Raw genomic sequence first — 17,106 nt, forward strand, 5'->3', positions numbered from 1 at the left:
CTTTTCCATGCTGTGGTAGATGGAATAGACAGAGTCGCTGTAATGAGACGTGCCCACTCAAGGCCCTGAGAGACCAACCCAGTTACTGGGGTACAGCTGCATTACTTGCCTCATTTGTGTATATCTGAAGAGGATAGCAAAGTAAAGTCACAACTGACAGATGCCTCCCCAGCATCCACAATTTTCCTTCCTCGATGTGAGTCAGACAAAACAAGCATCATATTAAAATAATAACCTGCTGTTTTGCATGCAATTGATGTCGTGTTTTCCCCCCTCTTCAAGTAGCCCTCCTACCAGAGCTGTTAGCTTTCATCTCAAAACATTTCAATTCCGACGTCTGGACACCAGAAGCATTACCGTCAGCGTTGAAACCAATCACAATTCCCCGTAGTCCAATTTACTGTTATTCTATGAAGGTATTTGAAGTTCATATGGAGTAGCCAACTTAGTTTGGCCGAAGAAACGTTTTCATTTGAACTTGATGACTGTTGAAAGGGGTATGATGGGAATTTTGAAAACTCACTCAGTATGGTCTTTTAACTGTCATTGTACATAAACTCCAAATCGTTCCCTTGTGTGCTCTTTTCAGAGTTTCCCTTCAGACGAAGGCTGGCCATTTGCGAAGTACCTGGGTGCCTGTGGGCGGATGGTGGCGGTGAACTACGTGGGCGAGGAGCTGTGGAGTTTCTTTAATGCTCCTTGGGAAAAGAGGGTAGACCTGGCCAAGCAACTGATGGACATTGCTGAGCAGCTTACCAACAACGACTTCGATTTTGCTCTCTACCTGCTGGACGTCAGCTTTGACAACTTCGCTGTGGGCCCGCGGGACGGGAAGGTCATTGTTGTGGATGCGGAGAATGTTGTTGTGGCCGACAAGAGGTTGATAAAACAGAGTAAGTGAATAGATTGCCCCTTTCCTACATGTCCAGTAAATCTCATTCTCTTCACACAGAGTTTGATTTACCGCAGTTACAACTGCATCCTACACTCTAATTTGCTCCCCCAAAAATGTTGTTGTTCCACACCCTCATGTTGTTCCAAACCTTAATTACTTTTTCTTTCACAAAAGGAGACATTTTAGAGAATCCACTGATCATTTTTTACCCCATGCAATTACAAATAATGGAGACTGGAGCTTTCTAGAATTAAAAAGCACCCAAAAGCACCATAGATACACCATAATATTCCGTATGGTTAGTGTGCTAAATTCCAAGTCTTCTGAAGTCATACGATTGCTTTGTGTGCAGAACAAACCAACATTTTAAGTGATTCTCTCCATTGAACTGTTAACTGAACACTAAGTTGATTTTGAGACGAAACAGTCAGTGATTCTGTGCAATGGATTACATTATTAGTTGAAAACATGAGGCTCAAAATAATAATAATAATTATTATTATTTTTAATTTTAGGCATCAGTATTTTGGTTTGTTCTACTCTCAAAGCTGTAAAATGACTTCAGAAGACTTTAATTTAATGCACAGACTATATTTCAAATTTTCAATGCATACAGACTACTGCTATGATCATTTTGTGGTGTTGTGTATCCTTGTGAATCATTGTACACATGGAATGAGACCTATAAAATGAAAAAAAAAAAAAGAAAAAAAAAACATTGCCAGACATTTATCAAAATATCATCTTTTGTGTTCATAAAAAAATGCATACATACAAGTTTGGAACAGTGTTACTATTTTTAACTAAAACTTAAACTACTAAAAAGTATTACGTAATTACGTATTAATACTATTACTACGGAAATAAAATAAAATGAAGATGGAAAAACAAAGAAAGAATGATGTCTCATAAAAAAATGTCTCATTAATTTTTGCATTTGATGATGATTAGGCAGTAACCAGTTGTGCTGAAGTTCTACATAAAATCATTTACTTGAGGTACATTGTAAACCCTGCTAAACACCTGTAGAACTCAGAATGAAGAAGTGCTGTTATATCAAGTTTGTCACCAGCACACAGAGATATGTGCCATTGTGCCTTTAGCCCAGAAACTCAGGGGAGATACCCAACATCAGATAGAACACTATTCAGAGAACACGGTTTGTTCCTGAAAGCCTCAGATAGAATACATGTCTATGTGCATGTGTGTGTGTGCGAGAGACTCTCACGTGAGGACAGAATGACGCCAGTTGGTTCTCTCTTAAATGGCGACTTGTCATGGTGCCAAAAGCTTCACAGAAGAAGCTCTGTCATTGAAGTGGGAGCGAGCCCTCGAGGGGAGGGTGTCCCCTTTTACCAGTCAAACAGCTCAGCTAGGATGAATTTAAATTGTTTTAGCTCAGCTTTGAAGAAGTACTAAAGCACTGTTTTTACAAGCTAGCTTAAGGACATTGGGTTTCATTCACTATTAATTACCTTTAAGTTGCGTAATTATGCGAGTAGAAAACATTCTCATGCTAAATGTTCACTGAATTCACAACAGGTGCTATATTGGAAAAACTGACATTGCGTTATTTTGTTTTTTCTGCTCTCTCTCTCTCTCTCTCTCTCTCTCTCTCTCTCTCTCTCTCTCTCTCTCTCTCTCTCTCTATATATATATATATATATATATATATATATATATATATAATAAAGCTGAAGCTGAACTCAAAGATCTAAGACTTTTTCTATGTACACAAAAGGCCTATTTCTCTCAAATATTGTTCACAAATCTAAATCTGTGTTAGTGAGCACTTCTCCTTTGCCGAGATAATCCATCCACCTCACAGGTGTGGCATATCAAGATGCTGATTCTGGCCACAATAAAAGGCCACTATAAAATGTGCAGTTTTACTGTATTGGGGGGGTCTGGTGGGGTCCGAAAAATCAGTCAGTATCTGGAGTGACCACCATTTGCCTCACGCAGTGCAACACATCTCCTTCGCATAGAGTTGATCAAGTTGTTGATTGTGGCCTGTGGAATGTTGGTCCACTCCCCTTCAATGGCTGTGCGAAGTTGCTGGATATTGGCAGGACCTGGCACACGCTGTCGTATACGCCGATCCAGAGCATCCCAAACATGCTCTATGGGTAACATGTCCGGTGAGTATGCTGGTCATGCAAGAACTGGGATGTTTTCAGCTTCCAGGAATTGTGTACAGATCCTTGCAACATGCGGACGTGCATTATCATGCTGCAACATGAAGTGATGGTCATGGATGAATGGCACAACAGTGGGCCTCAGGATCTCGTCACGGTATCTCTGTGCATTCAAAATGCCATCAATAAAATGCACCTGTGTTCGTTGTTCATAACATACACCTACCCATACCATAACCCCACCGCCACCATGGGCCACTCGATCAACAACGTAGACATCAGTAAACCGCTCACCCACACAACGCCATACACGCTATCTGCCATCTGCCCTGTACAGCCATCGAATATGAGCATTTGCCCACTCAAGTCGGTCACGACGACGAACTGCAGTCAGGTCGAGACCCCAATGAGGACGACGAGCATGCAGATGAGCTTCCCTGAGATGGTTTCTGACAATTTGTGCAGAAATTCTTTGGTTATGCAAACCGATTGTTGCAGCAGCTGTCCGGGTGGCTGGTCTCAGATGATCTTGGAGGTGAAGATGCTGGATGTGGAGGTCATGGGCTGGTGTGGTTACACGTGGTCTGTGGTTGTGAGGCCGGTTGAATGTACTGCAAAATTCTCTGAAACGTCTTTGGAGACGGCTTATGGTCGAGAAGTGAACATTCAATTCACAGGCAACAGCTCTGCTGGACATTCCTGCAGTCAGCATGCCAACTGCAGGCTCTCTCAAAACTTGCGATATCTGTGGCATTGTGCTGTGTGATAAAACTGCATATTTTAGAGTGGCCTTTTATTGTGGCCAGTCTAAGGCACACCTGTGCAATAATCATGCTGCATCTTGACATGCCACACCTGTGAGGTGGATGGATTATCTCGGCAAAGGAGAAGTGCTCACTAACACAGATTTAGACAGATTTGTGAACAATAGTTGAGAGAAATAGGCCTTTTGTGTACATAAAAAAAAAAAAAAAAGTCTTAGATCTTTGAGTTCAGCTCATGAAAAATGGGGGCAAAAACATAAGTCATTTTGTTGTATGTATGTATGTATGTATGTGTATATACCTTCACCAGATGATTTGAATAGCTCTATTTGGAAAGATTTAATCATTCTAGAAAGATCAAGGTGATTTTGTAGGGGAGTGAATCTGCATAGAAAATAATAAACAAATTTTTTACAAATTACAAGCATTACATAAATACTGCCGTGCAAAGGCAAAAGACCATAACTTCATTTTTGGAGTTTATATTTTTGGCACATTCAAGACCTTCTTTACCATATGGACAAGTATCTTGAATCAATTCCGGTTTTTTTTTCGAGAAAATAATGATTTGTCTTAATAGTAACTTCCAAAAGCCCATGAGAAACCAAGGCAGAACACCGTAACATCAGTTACCGTTCTTTGGCTTTGTTTTGGAACGCTCAAATTACGAGTTACGGTGCTCTGCCTTTGTTTAGCCGCACGTCAATATGAAGTTACTGTGCCGGTGTTCAATCAAATAATGCTACCTACCAGATTGTACGGTTATCTGCCTTTGTTTTAATGTCCATTAAAATTAAAATTACGGTGTAGCCTGTGTACTTGTACAGCTGCCATCAGTCCCTATAACTTCTGATGTCCTCAGAGCGGTCAGAACATTTAGTATGGTCTGAACCCGCTCCATCGACAAACGTGCGATATCGATAACGAAGGATTATGCAGAGTTGACAGAAAAACGTTACACATTGCCGTATCAGATGAATACAACCAACAATTAAAGCTCTGCAAACTAGATGGCAGAGTGCCAAAACTTCGCCTTCAGCCCCGCCCTAAACGCGGTCGAGTCAACGCTGGACTAATAGGTATTTTGTCATGTCAAATGTATTAATAATGCCATCAGAATGCAACCAAAGCACAGGATAGCAATAAGTAGATGGCTATAAATAATTGTAAATCATACAAAATAAATGCCATGATCGCTAGATTTTATACAGGTGTTACTATAATGATTTGTTAATGGTGATCAGCAACCAAATATTGATAATGTGGAAGTTTCTGCCTTTTGCCTTGGCATGACTTCTCACTTTTTGCTGACAATACAAAGGCAGAGTACAGTAACTTTAAAATAGTGGTCAAAAGTCAAGTTTGAGCTCAAGATTTTTTTATGTATATAATTTCCATTACTAAAACATCTATTTGCCAGATTTCCAGTGTCCTACCTATAATTAATTTGGCGGGACAACTAAAAATCTTTAAAGTCATTTTTCTCAGTTCCACACTCTAGCGACATAAGGTCTTTTGCCTTTGTAGGGCAGAATACAATAGAACCAAGATACAACTGAATGAAACAGTGCATTGTTCTTTGGGCCTGTCTAACAGTATTCAGGTACAGAAATTGAATGATCAAATGTAAAATAACTGCATAGCCTTCAGTGTATAAATTAAATATAATTAATCTTTGTTAAAGCTACAAAAGTGATTTTCACTTTGCATTTTGTTGTTTGAATAACATTGACATTTATGATAAGACCTTATATTGAGATGGTTTGGGTGTATATTATGCTACTTTTATAATAATATAAACAAAATAAAATGGATTTGTATCTTTTATTGGATCCGTGCATTCAATCTTAAAGTGACACTAAATGTTCCTGCGGCTGTCACTTTAAGATTGAATGCACGGATCCAATAAAATGATACAAATCCATTTGATTTTGTTATTTATTTTTCAATATAAGGTCTTTATCATGGATGTCAAATTTCTATGAGTAGGTGCTTTTATGAGTGAAAATATGGATATAATGTTATTGTGATTGCTTATTTGTTGATTTACCCTGTTGGAGGTCTGGGCTTAGTGTCCATATATATCCATGAAAAATGTGTCTGAATGGGGTTTTGTGGACCTGACGCAGCCTAATTAATTATACAAGGCTCCCTCAACACGGACTAGTCGATTATGATAATTGGTTGTTTTGCACAATCCTAATAGTAAGAAAAAAAACACTTAAAACAAGATAAATTTACCTGAGAAGCATCATTGTCTACATTTTCTTTAAAGGCACAATATGTTAGATTTTTGGATTAAAATTTCCAAAAACCACTTGAACACCGTTATGTTTTGTTGACTTGTGCACTTGCATTATCCCAAATGTTTCCAACAATGTTTAAAAATCTGCAATTTTAACCAGTGTCACGGCCCATGTCATTGCATCACCTGTCAATGATGTCATTTCCGCGTTACCCTCAAGAAGAAGAAGAAGAAGAAGAAGAAGAAGAAGAAGAAGAAGAAGAAGAAGAAGAAGAAGAAGAAGAAGAAGAAGAAGAAGAAGAAGAAGAAGAAGAAGAAGAAGAAGAAGAAGAAGAAGAAGAAGAAGAAGAAGAAGAAGAAGAAGAAGAAGAATCTCTGCTATATTTATCCATTTATATTTATTGTTGTATTTATTACATGTGCTTTTTTTTTATTGTAGGTTTTTTTTTTTTTACCAAATCCAGTTTAAATGCCAACTTACTGATGAATCACAATTTTACACATGTGTGTATGCACAGTTGATTATAAATGGCAGTCATTGAAATCAGACTCAACAGGAAGTTTAGCATTGCAGCAAGAATTTGACGTAGAAACACATTTCGACAGCTGTGCAACTAGTTTGCGACTAAAACGACCCTTTGTTATGAACAATTGGTGGTACAAAGGCCAGTCAATTAGGCTGCAAGTTCAACAGTGCAGTATTTAAAGAGCACAAAGCAACATTGATCCACAGATCTGTAATGAAATTATCTGCAGTGCTTTGGAGAGAGCCCAGCAGAAGTCTTGGAAACAGAATGTGTGTCTAGACCAGCGATGCAGGGAAAGCCACAGCCTAAAATGAATTTCGATCTGAAGCACGGCTCCGCACCACATCACAATCACATTTGTCTCCTTGGCCTGCTAAAAATGATCAAGTAGCTTCCTTCCAGCCTTGCAATGGGCGGATGTCTTGTCCAGACATAATACAGCACAGATTAAGATGATGTGTTTGTAAAGACAAAGGAGAAGGGAAGAGAGGGATGGGATTCAGAGGAACAACCTTCAATATTGTTATAGGGAATTGCTCTGAATGCAGATCATTTTCTGTCTATTTTTAATAATGTTCAAGGTTAAATTAAATGAACGTTTATCATCTTTGGCATGCTGTTGGTCGAATTTGATATAATGTTCTGAAATTCCCACTTTTTAAAAAAAATTGTCCTAGTTCATTGATCCGTTACACACAATTTATTTCTTGCTACTGTTGTTTCCAAAATTTCTGTAGAAAATGTTCTTTTTCTGTAAAAATGTCACTGTTCTTTGTACCAATCTAAAATAAATAGAATAGAATAGTTGTTATTGGCATTAATGATTAAATCCTGGTAAATAATGCATTTAAAACCTCATGTAGCTGTTTTTCATTTAAGTAAACATTGATGTAGAAAAAGTTAATTGAATAACTGTTAAAGGCTTCATGACATGAAAAAATATCACTGTCCCCTCGCTATTATTTACAGACAAATCATTATGAAATTGTTTACTTGTGGTTTGCGATGTAAAAAGATAAAATGGATAATGTTTTCTTGTGTCATGACCCCTTTAAATATTTATTTATATTACTAATTAATAATTAAAAAATACAGCTAATTTAATTAGGTTTAACTTAAGAACAATACTTCTACAGCATTTATTAATCAACATTAATGTTAATTTCAACATTTACTAATACATTATTAAAATCAACAAACAATCAAAAACATGAACAAATAATGAACGACTCAATTTTTATTAACAAAGATTAATAAATACTGTAACCAATGTTTTGTTCATTGTTAGTTTGTTAGTTAATACATTGTACTAAGGTTTCATTAGTTTGCATTAGTTAATGTATTAACTAACAATCTAACAATTAACAAAACATTTGCAACATGAAAAATGGAGGAATCGTTTGGGACGGTTTGTCCAGTTTGCATAAAATGTATCGTCTAGACATATCTCTGACAAAATAAAGACAGGTCAAAGCTTTGCTAATTGAATTTTCATTGTTATAAAAATCCAGTGCTATAATAATCACCCAAAGCACTGTATCCTCTGCTTCCACAGGATATGTTCTACAATAAATGTAATAATAATGGTAATTTCCTGTTTCCATATTTGCATATAGCATTAATTTGTGGTGCTGCACGCTTTCTTGCTTGGCTTCTAATGTAAGGGTATTAAGGCATATGGGGAAAGGTGAAACAGAAAAACATTTTTCTGAGCTAATTAAAAGCACACAACTGATACTGTACATGGAATTTAATATGTACCTCACCGGGCATAATCATTTAAGAGCTTAGTGGATATTAAACCTATGTAAACTTGCACAAAAACACAGACCCACAATCGCACATTTCTTTCCCCCATATGTTTTTTGATATTATATCAAAGACGTATGTAACCGATTTGTGCATTTAGAGGCAAGAACAGGGTCTGATCACACATCAGTCACGCAGACCGACATCTACCAGAGTAAATTACATCTCTTCACCTTGGCTCTCAGAGTCTGTAGATCTGTGTTGAGCAGTGATTGAGTTTAGGCAATGGTCTGGGGCCTGAGGCAGAGCCTGATGTCGGAAACGTAGATTGAGTCATTGAAGTGGAGGAAGGAGTGGCAGGAGTGCATTGTTTCTCAAACATGATTAGGGGTTGGCATCTCCTGGGTTGTTTCACTCTAATCAATTTGATCATTAATGCAACTCCAAAGAGTTTCTCATCATAGAGTATGTTATTTATTTGCCCTGGTTGTCAGGGTCTTGAAAAATAAGTGTGGAGATTAAGGTTGTATGTGGTCTGTGTTCTGGGTAGAGAAAACTGCCAATTTGTGTCCCTTTATTAAGGAAGGAACATGCTGTACTTCAGAAATGTCCACCTGATTGCTTCTGTGCTAAGTCACAAATTGCTGTCTTGGTCCACCGACTGATATTTTCATTGTGTTCAAACTGAATGAGTGTGTTCAAATATGATTTATAAAAAAACAAAAAATGTTTTCAATTTTAAAGGCCCGCTGAAGTGACTTGAAATGCACAGCATTATTCAATGTGTTGACGTAATTTCCACTGAAACAGAAAAACAGGGCGGGACATATTGAACTGCTCCACCCCTTTTTCAAAAGAGCCTATAGCGTTTAGTTTATATCACAGCTCGGCCAGAGCCTTTTTTTTTTTAGGCTTCAAAAAATATAACATCTTTTAATTTAAGTGAACTTAAAACAATCCTCACATAAACCCATAATAAATGTCACATTTACCTGTGTCCTTCCTACCTGTCTTACAGGTAATATGAAATATACAAAAATTGAATAAAGTTATCAAACAGTCTGCACTATGTACATTTTTTAATTAAATATAGATTAATCCTTATTAAAGCTACAAAATGTCTTTAGTCAAGAGCAGTGAGTCATTTTCTCTGTTACCTTTGTTTTTTTGATTAATGACAGACAGCATTAGTCTGCTGTCACTTTAATGGCTAGTTCACACTACAGGATTTTAAGCCCGATTTGCAAGTTAACGAGCTCGCCGACAGGTCGGACTGTAATCACGTGCAAATCTGCGGGTGATCCGCGCTCGGCAATCTTTAAGTGTGAAATACTTAACGACGCATCAAAAACGCTCGCTGACACATTGCCGACGCCAGACAAATATCTAGCATGCCAAATATCTGGAGCTGTCGGCCGACTCGATAGCCTGTGGTGTCACGTGTCGCGACGAGCAACAGCCAATGATCAGCTATGACATTACAAAAGCCTTTTGTATTTGTAACCATCGTTGCCAAACCACAACAGGCAGCTGCTTTTTTATTATGTTTTACTTACCTCCAACTCTCTCTGACAGACAATCCCTGCTGCCCGCGTGTGCTTATCCATCCTTTCACCCATATTATTTTTTTTTGTCTGGGTTCTAAACAGATCATTGCGCAAACAATACCGCCAATTTTTTCCCGCCGTCCATTTTCAAATTAACAATGCACCATTGGAATGCGCCATTTGCCATTCCACTTCTTGCGCATGTTTTCGTGACAAAATGTGGTTTTGGGACCGGATAGAGTCGTTGGGTGACAGAGTTGTTGTCAGCTCGTGTAGTGTGTAACCCCCTGTTGCAGAACATTTACGTAGTGTCACATAGTGTGAACACCACAATGACTTCCAAGACTCCAGAGCAAGTCACGTAGTATAAACAGCACAGCGATCTGCCGACGTTTAAAGTTGTGTAGTGTGAACTAGGCATTAGACGTGCCGCTGCTGCACGACAGAGATCTCACACGCATCTCGTTTTCTCACAACTCTTTACGTTCATTTAAGACTTTATATAATTCATTTAAGACTGCTCTTATGAGGATACTTCAGGTCTATTTCAGTTGTTTCTTTGTTCTATTGTTTGTTTTCCTAAATGATTAAGTGTGATTTTTTTTTTTAAATTTTTTTTTTTTTTTTTACTTGGGCTAGTATTAGTTTTTTTGTGATATTGAAAATGGTCTCAAAAATGTTGATATCACAACAACCTTATTTGAAGCATTATTATCATAAAATAGAATTACTTCTATTGTGATATAAGATTTTGGTTATTGCCCCTCCCTACAATAGCTAATCAAAGTAATTATGTCTGAAAACACTTTTCTCAGCAACAAGAGTTTGCTCAACCCTGTTTAAAAATATGCCTATGGTTATAATATGTATTACATTTTATTGTATTTCTTTCTTCTTTCTTCCTATCTGCCTATTTTAACATGAATATGCTGCATTACTTAAAAAATAGAATGAAATTCATTTTTTATATAGATGTATTGTTTTATATAGAAGTAAATGGTGTTTTATTTAGTGGTGAATATTGTTTAATGCCTTGAATTTCCCCCAAATTACAAAATATTTATAGAAAAAAAAAAATATTAGACTATAAAAAAAAATTGTACATTCATTTTACATTCATTCAGCCCCCATGACCAAACATATAATCCCATTTTTATTTAAATCAAACAGTGATTTTACAGGATATGAGACACTTCCTGTTTCCCTTTTTTGCCTTTCTTTAATCCCTCGCCATGGCAACACTGTTCGACATATCCTATAAACGTTAGCAATTTAGCATTTTCAGTGTCTTTTGTTTCACGTTGACCGAGTTTGGTGACGATCCGCTGCGAACTGCAAGTCCGAGTCCGATTATCGAGCGTGACTCTTGGGGTTATGGTTTGGTTCGCTGGTCTGGAGTAAATTCATATTGAAAATGTCGTACTCCTGGTTAGGGATATGGGGAGGTTGGCTATTTTTTGGAATTTCAAGTTCATAGAGTGAGATCTGGGTAGGAAAAAATATTAATATTTGTGGGATTTTAATCATTATATAATACATATTGATAGTATGAGTTTGATTGTAGTAATTCATTGGTTAATTGTAGTAATTCATTTGTGTTTGAATTACAAACATCTAATTATTTATTACAAACATCTAATTATTTAAAGAGATTATGGAATTAAAGGAGTTATCCTGTTATAGATTGCAAAAATGGATAGAGATGAGAGATGAGCCTTATATGGCTGATACATATGTATATAAAGATGGTCCATCATCTGAAAAAAAATGAGGGATACCGAAGAAGAACCCGGTCCAAGATCCTTGCAGCAGGTTGCAAAATGGCTGGGAGTGGCGGTTGTTCCTGCTGCCCCAACACCAATGGCAGGTTGGCAACTGTATGGCGGTGTGAGGAGATGGCTGTGCGAGAGCCTGGAGATTTTGAAGAAGTAATATCTTACGGTGAAGGGGGGAGTACAAGCGCAGCTGTTGAGGATGGATCCAGGCGTGGAGGTGTTGGAGGTGGCCAGCAGATGGGCCAGACAAAACTTGAGGAATATGCAAGGAGGGACGTTGCGGGTGGCCATGGAAGAGATTAGACAGCTGTGGGTTGGTGAGGGGTCAAGCCAGATGGGACCAGAACAAGGGGCAAAATCACAGCAAGAGAACAACATCACACAGGAGGTACAAGAGCAAAGAGAACAAGTGGGGGGGAAACAATCGGAAGAGGTCGAGCAAGAACCAGAGATGCAAGACCAAGTAACCGGGGTACAGGAACAAGGGGAGGAGAGTGAGAGATCTGGGTCATGATGGATGAGGTGGTTGGAATTGACTAAGTACAGATTTATGGCGGTGAACATGAGGAAAAGGAGGAGGAAGAGGAAAAGGTTGGGTGAAGGAAGGAGGACCCCAGAGAAAGGGCAGGTTTGGGAAGAGGCAAGGGGAACAAAGGGAAACTGTTGGACAAAGCCTTTTTAAGAGGCAAGAGCACGACTGGGACAAGTTCAGAAATTGGACTCTTCAGCCAAGGAGACCAAAATTGGTGCTGGGGGACTCCAATGTTGGTAAACTACCAGCAGTGCAGGATGAGAGAGTGCAGGTGGTGCGCAATTGGCACATATTTACCAACTTCTGAAGAACAGGACACCAAAAAGTTCAGAGGTAACGAAGGGGCTGCTGTCATTTGGCATTAACAACAGGAAGCACACTTTCATTGATCTGCTAACCTTCCCAAATGCTCAAGTCTGCATGCCTATGATCAACTTACACTGGCTATTGCTAGTGAGAGAAAAAATGTTGCTGAGAGAACTGAATGATCACATCAATACCATGGGGAAGGCCATAGAAAATCTCCTGTATGGCCTGTTTCAAATGGAAGCCGACCTAACTAACTTTAGGCGATGTGGCCGCACTGGGCAAAGCATTTAAACTGCTAAGGGAGAGGCACCCTGTTATGGTACAGTGGTGATCCTCTCCAAAACAAGAGTGCTTAATAAAGATGAAATGTCACTGATGCGACATCTTTTTTGAAGGGGAGGAAGGGGGGAAAGGTGGAGGAGTGAAGCCGCCATTTATAACCAGCTCGGGGGGTGGGAGCCAAGGAAGAGTCAGGTGCCAGAATTGGTGTGGAAGATAGTAGAGGAGGATGAGAGGGTGGTCAAAGGAATGATAGAAGCAGGAGAAGAATGGAATTTGGGATTGGGAGGCCTTGAAAGGGTTGAGGAGGGACAACACAATTGTAAATTAGCCAGCTAATAAGGGTAGTGTGGAAGTAGTGATGGACAGGGAACAGTACATTAGGGAGGCTATGCGGCAGTTGCAGGATGGGGAGTTTTATAGACCGTTGGACAAGCCGATATTCTTGGAATCTGTTGACATAATTGAAGAAGAGCTAAAGCAACTGCATCAATAAGGTTATCTGACTGAGAAAACAGTATGTGAAGGTACCATTAGTTGAGAGAATTAGTTTCCTTGAGAACATTTGCCATTTACTATACCTAATATATATTCAAATTGAATCAAATTATCGAATCGAATTGTGAAATTTGTGTCAATACCCAGCCTCAATATTTTTCAAGATGTGGTAGTTTTCCAGAAGTAGTTTTGTAAAACAAAATCTAAGAAATTATAAGAGTGATATACAATTTTCCATTATGATCGCAGGACAGTTGTATCACCCTGACACATTTTTTGTTCAGATACCAACATGAAATTTAATTTAGTGTTTAAAAACATGTTTATTTAAGATGACATGTATCACAAAGTCATTGGATGTTTGAATTGCATTCATGTATTTTTTTTTATTTTTTTTTATTTAAAGATAAAAAACATAATTGACCCAGTTAGTTTGAAACTTGTCTTATTCTTTACAAAAACCTAAAAAAAATGAAAGAGCAAATTCAGTGTCTTTACATTTTCATCAACTGCTGCAGTGTTACTCATGTTTCTGTCATCTTCCTCTAGATAAGCCTGAGAACTACGACGTCTGGTACGAGAGCAAGTTTGAGGAGTGCGACAAGGAGGCCTGCCTTTCCTTCTCTAAAGACATGTTGTGCTCACGGGTCACAGTGGACCACAACTATTACGCCATCTGTCAAAATTTGCTTTCGCGATATGCTACATGGCGGGGCAGCTCCGGTGGACTTCTTCATGACCCCCCGCCACACATAGCCAAAGACGGCCAGCTTGAAGCTCTTTTGGATGAGTGCGCCAACCCCAAAAAACGGTATGGCCGCTTCCAGGCAGCTAAAGAACTGCGCGAGTACTTAACCCAGCTCAGCGGTACCGCTAGGTAATGACCGCCTATACCTGTCAATGCTCAACGTTCATTCATCAATGTCCGATGATGTCTTTAGGGTTTGGGGATCCCCATTAGACTTATGACAAAGAGACTTAAGGTCTGACGAAGCTTCTGTCCTTTGTAACTCTCATCTCAGACCAATCGTCCATCACTACAATCTGTTATGTGTACATTTTGTTTCTCTAAATCCTTAAATTATTGAAAAGACTTGGGTTCATTGCTTTTATTCAATGGTTTATTTTGCAATAAAGGCAGCGGTTACATCATCATTGTCAACATCCTCCGGTTTCTCGCTGGAGGTTTACTTGCAAAATGGTGACACTGGGAAAGGCAGCTTGGGAATGCTAGTACACAAGCATTAACTCTGTCCAAAACATTTTAGTGAACGTCTTCTGCCTAATTGATTCACTTACATTCCAGGAAGAATGAGTTTGGCATAAAGCTTAATTTTGAGATGGTAGAGAGGATGTGGAAATCTGTACATAATTAGAGCAGATTGGAGGGGAAATGAGTTGGAATTGCTTTGCATATACCAAAGAGTCTGGTTCTATATAACTCAAACCTCTTAACTAAAAGGGCAGAGCCTTTCAGTAAAAATTTTGCATTGTCAAACCATCAGAATTTCTCCAGAGCAGATTCATGAATGTGGTTAGACTTGTTACAAAGATTTGTGTTTGTATTAATCAAGCAAAGTCCAGAGAGGGCCACAATGAATCCAAATTACGTGGCACTATTGAATCAGAGAGGTCCAGGTCTCTAATCGGCCATTAACTATAAATAATGTACTGGCACATGGCGTGATGCAGCACTATCAAACTGAACATGCATCTGCACAGGCTAAAATTAACTTTCTATCTTTAAAATCCATCTTAACATTTCAATTTCACAGCTCTGCAATTGAATTAATCAAAATTTAATCAAATGCCTCTAACACTTAAGATCATTTACCTTTGAGCCATCAGCCTGCTGTTTTTTTTTTTTTTTTCCTTCCCTAGTTTGATTTTGCACTTGGTGGACCAATGAATTAGATCAGTATGCTAATGAGTATGCGTTAGATAATGAAGTACGCTAGCGCTTGACTGACAGCATCACTCCATTGAGCCTGGATTTTGAAAGCTAGCTAATCACTTTCAACTTGATGTTTCTGCCAGAGCAAATGAATGAAATTAATTAAAATTTTAATCTTTTTATTTCCATGTTTGGGTTCTGGCCAGTCAGGCCCTGAAGAGTCAAAGCAATAAGTGTCGATCAGCCATTATCACTGAGGATCCCTCTGCTCTTGTCAAATCTAAACCAGTGACTGGATGGCCTCTCTTTGGGTGTTGGCACGTGAGAGATTTTATTGCGTGCATAAGTAACTGTCTGCTTTTGTACTGTACTTCTTTTTCAGTTGAGTATTATATCAGCCATGTCTGATTTTACTGTGCCTTTCATTCAGAAGTTGTATTTACAACTTTTTAGTCTGTTTAAATATCAAATAAACGAATATATGTATGTGTGTGTCTCTCTTTCTTTCTTTCTTTCTTTCTCTCTCTCTCTCTCTCTCTCTCTCTCTCTCTCTCTCTCTCTCTCTCTCTCTCTCTCTCTCTCTCTCTCTCTCTCTCTCTCTCTCTTTCTCTCTCTCATACATACATATATACTTCCAGTGTCCGTTTTATTTTTGATGTCATAATGCTTTGAATCTCATTGATTTAAATTATAATTTTTACAGAAGAGATTAATTAAGTTTAGGCATTTGGACATTCTTAGTTACAATCATTTGTTAACTATTACAATTCATAACAACAATGTACTTAAAGTGAGGGGTTCCTGCATTTTCCTGGTTTAAGGTATATAAAAAATATATATACATCAAGGAACAGATGTCAGTGTCTTTACTGACACGTTCATTCAGGTGTAAAGGCTGACTTGTAAGCTTAGTTCCATAACATAGTGAGTCGCCTTGCTGTCTGCTACCTACATAGGTATGAAGCTTTGAAGAATGTTGGTAACCAGACAGTTGATGGTAGCCATTGACTTCCATAGTTTTTTATTTATTTTTTCTTCAATGGAAGTCCATGGCTGCCGTCAACTGTCTGGTTACCAATATAAAAAATTTAAAAAAACGTATTTTGTTGATCAGAAGAAAGAAACTAATGCAGGTTTGAACAACATAAGGGTGAGTAAATGATGACAGAATTTAAATTTTTTGGTGAACTAATCCTTTGAGTGACTGACTTTTCATGAGAAGAAACTCAAATGTGGTACACAGGATATGTGACTAATTTTTTTACTCTAATTAATGATTGCTATGCACTGGTAATAGGTAGAGACACTTTTTTTTAAATAGATTGGTAAAGCCCTTATATACTTAAAGCGAAATCAAAGAACAAACTGGTGTGGCTTCATTTTGAACAAAATCAAGCCAAAAAAGGAATTTGCTTGGAGTTTGTTTCAGGGGATCAAAACAGCTTGTTAAAGTGAACTCTCTGGAAAAGTTCGCTCCAACTGATAAACATTTTCAACCAACCACTGGATCCGTGGCGATAATGTAATCAGGTAGGTGTGCTGAGCTCCGCTGCCTTTGAGGTGGAAATAAAGTGAGTTCACGGCATGTCGTAATTACGAGATTCCGACTTGTAAAGCGGAATCTTGTAAGTGTTCTCGTCCTCATAGAACTCGTAATTACAACTTGTAAACTGAATTTTATGAGAGCTCCCACTTGTACCACACGACCACTGTACAACTTGACAACTGCAGATTCATATTGCTGTTGATAGTATATGCCACAGGAATACCTAATTCTGAGTCACAGCTCCTAGTAGTACGTTGCGGGTTGTCATCTCATAATTACAACATGGTGTGAACAGAGCAATATTCTCTGGTTCATTTCTTATATTCAATATGTCGTAGTGATGGGAGAAACAAATGCCTGCTGCCTACTTGTCAGAATGGTCAACTGGTCAAAACTCAGCCCAAACAT

At 38.3% G+C, this 17,106-nt stretch overlaps 1 protein-coding gene across 9 annotated transcripts in view; it reads left to right on the forward strand.

Moving 5' to 3' along the window:
- dipk2ab (divergent protein kinase domain 2Ab) overlaps window positions 1–15,794 on the forward strand; it is a 43,251-nt gene extending 27,457 nt beyond the window's left edge. For 4 of the 9 annotated variants that reach the window (XM_079863424.1, XM_079863425.1, XM_079863430.1 and 1 more), the window contains 2 exons: window positions 590–893; window positions 13,808–15,794. In XM_079863424.1, coding sequence (XP_079719550.1) covers window positions 590–893; window positions 13,808–14,139 — 636 coding nt within the window. In that variant the 3' untranslated portion in view covers window positions 14,140–15,794. Of the gene's footprint in view, window positions 1–19; window positions 197–282; window positions 417–589; window positions 894–13,807 lie in introns of those variants that run through there. The other 5 variants (XM_079863426.1, XM_079863428.1, XM_079863427.1 and 2 more) reach the window with 3 other exon arrangements.
- The last annotated feature ends 1,312 nt before the right edge of the window (window positions 15,795–17,106 follow it).

This window comes from Squalius cephalus (assembly GCF_949319135.1).
Source record: "Squalius cephalus genome assembly, chromosome: 25".
Classification (NCBI taxonomy): domain Eukaryota; kingdom Metazoa; phylum Chordata; class Actinopteri; order Cypriniformes; family Leuciscidae; genus Squalius; species Squalius cephalus.